The 1921-nt window shown below is 42.3% G+C and overlaps 1 protein-coding gene across 2 annotated transcripts in view; it reads left to right on the top strand.

The window, feature by feature from the left end:
* The window catches only part of plpp3 (phospholipid phosphatase 3), a 51238-nt gene extending 50306 nt beyond the window's left edge, over nucleotides 1–932 (top strand). For both annotated transcript variants that reach the window (XM_080770335.1, XM_080770336.1), the window contains exon 7: nucleotides 768–932. In XM_080770335.1, coding sequence (XP_080626461.1) covers nucleotides 768–896 — 129 coding nt within the window. In that variant the 3' untranslated portion in view covers nucleotides 897–932. The remainder of the gene's footprint in view (nucleotides 1–767) is intronic.
* Nucleotides 933–1921: the final 989 nt, after the last annotated feature.

Here is a 1921-nt window from a genome sequence, read left to right as displayed (position 1 = left end):
CCACTGTTCTATCAGCGCTCAGTGTCAAACTCAAAGAGGGACCCTGTAAAGTGGAAACGGTAATAATAATTCCATGTTTCTGAGAGGGACAGTCAGTTTCCATGCTGCCAACTTCCCGTTCATCGCCACAGCATGCTTCCTGTTTGAACTATGATGTCACCAGGAAGAGGTTCCTCGTATTTGAACACCCCACCCTACCCCACCACTGCCAGACAGACTGAGATCATTATTCTTATAGGGGGTGGGGGGGTTTGGGGGGTGGTGTGTGGGGTGGGGGGGACTGACACAAAGAATGGGAATAGCATTTTCCACTTTGTGGTGATGATGATGGTGATGATGGTGACATTGGAGACAGAGAACATGTTCAGTGGTGGACAGTAACTATAAGAACTATACTTTACTTTACTTGAGTGACCTACTGGATATACATTTTTATTATAAAGATTTTTTTTTGTTACATTTCAAAGATAATTATAGTATTTTGACTCGACTACATTTATAGGCTCTAATTGTGTAGACTTTGTGTAAGTTAACTAATGCAGATGTTTAACAATAATGTAACTCTTGGGAGCGTATAAATGAAACCAAATGGACCCGTACAGGTCCATTTGGTTTCATTTTACACTCAAGAGTTAAAGATCTAATAGAGGTCCATTTGGTCTCCATCATTTAGCTGGGGACCACCTGGAAACCCCTCAAGGACCGCTGGTTGAAAACCACTGCCCTCCATGCATGCTAAACGTGTCCTTCTCCTCTCTCTCTCTCAGGTCTTCTACGTGTCGGACCTGTTCAAGGCCAGGACGAAGCAGGCCACGCCCCCTCCCTCCCCCATCAAGAAGGAGCTCCTCCCCTCCGCTGACATCATCGACAGGAACAACCACCACAACATGGTGTGAGAGAGAGAGAGAGAGAGAGAGAGAGTGAGGAGCCAATCATATCGCAGCGCTGCTCAGAACCTCCCATCGGACAGTAGAATGTAGAGACGAGAGAGACTGTGAAAAGTTGCAAACTCAAAAGAAAAAGAAAAAAAATGCCACCCCTTCTTGCCACCATGCGGCGTCCTAGACTCCTAGGCACGCGGGCGTCTTTGCTTTTTGAGACTTTTTTTCTTCTTTTGCACGGCACAGAGTCCACTCTCACTATCCAGACTTGTTTTTAATTTTATTTTTTAATTTCAATATTATTATTATTATTACTTAACGATGTTAACTACTACTAAAAGTCACATTTTGAGCCCATCGTTTTCGGAGCAAGACAACGACAAAGGAAAAGAAAAGAAAGGAGAAGAGAATTGGAAGCTAAATAATAAGAAATGACGTAGAGTCGAGTAGAGTCTGAGAAAGACAGACAGACAGACAGACAGACAGACAGACAGACAGACAGACAGACAGACAGACAGACAGACAGACGGGGGGAGTTCAATCAAATCCATCTCTCTGGGGAGGAAGTCTTTGTAACTGCATAAAGGGAAAACAATGGAAATGAGAATAACTGGAGTGATGGAACGATTACAAGAAAACCCTAATAATACGAAGCCCCCTGCGATGGAAAGAGAGAGAGACAGATAGAGAGGGAATTTGCCTGTATTATTGTTTCTCCCTCTCTACATTTCTCTGTTGCCTTATAGGGACAAACAACAACTTCCTTAGCTATGGGAACGATATTACTGCAAAAAAATAAAATAACTAGCAGCGTAGATATATTAACAGTATAGGCAAAAAAAAAAGAAAAGAAGAAAAAAAAATATATAACTTATAGCACTATTTTTAAGTTCATTTTGTCCATTGACACCACTTGCTGCCTGAGAAGTCTGTCTATGAAGAGCTTGATGACGTGCCTGTGTGTCCCTGAGATAGAAATATACCTGTTAGTTATACAACAGTTACACCTGAACCTGGAGCTGAAGTCTTCATAAGAGTAT

Source organism: Protomyctophum bolini, assembly GCF_963924005.1.
Source record: "Protomyctophum bolini genome assembly, chromosome: 8".
Classification (NCBI taxonomy): domain Eukaryota; kingdom Metazoa; phylum Chordata; class Actinopteri; order Myctophiformes; family Myctophidae; genus Protomyctophum; species Protomyctophum bolini.
Note: the sequence above shows the minus strand (reverse complement) of the source record. Positions and strands in the feature narration are given on the sequence as shown.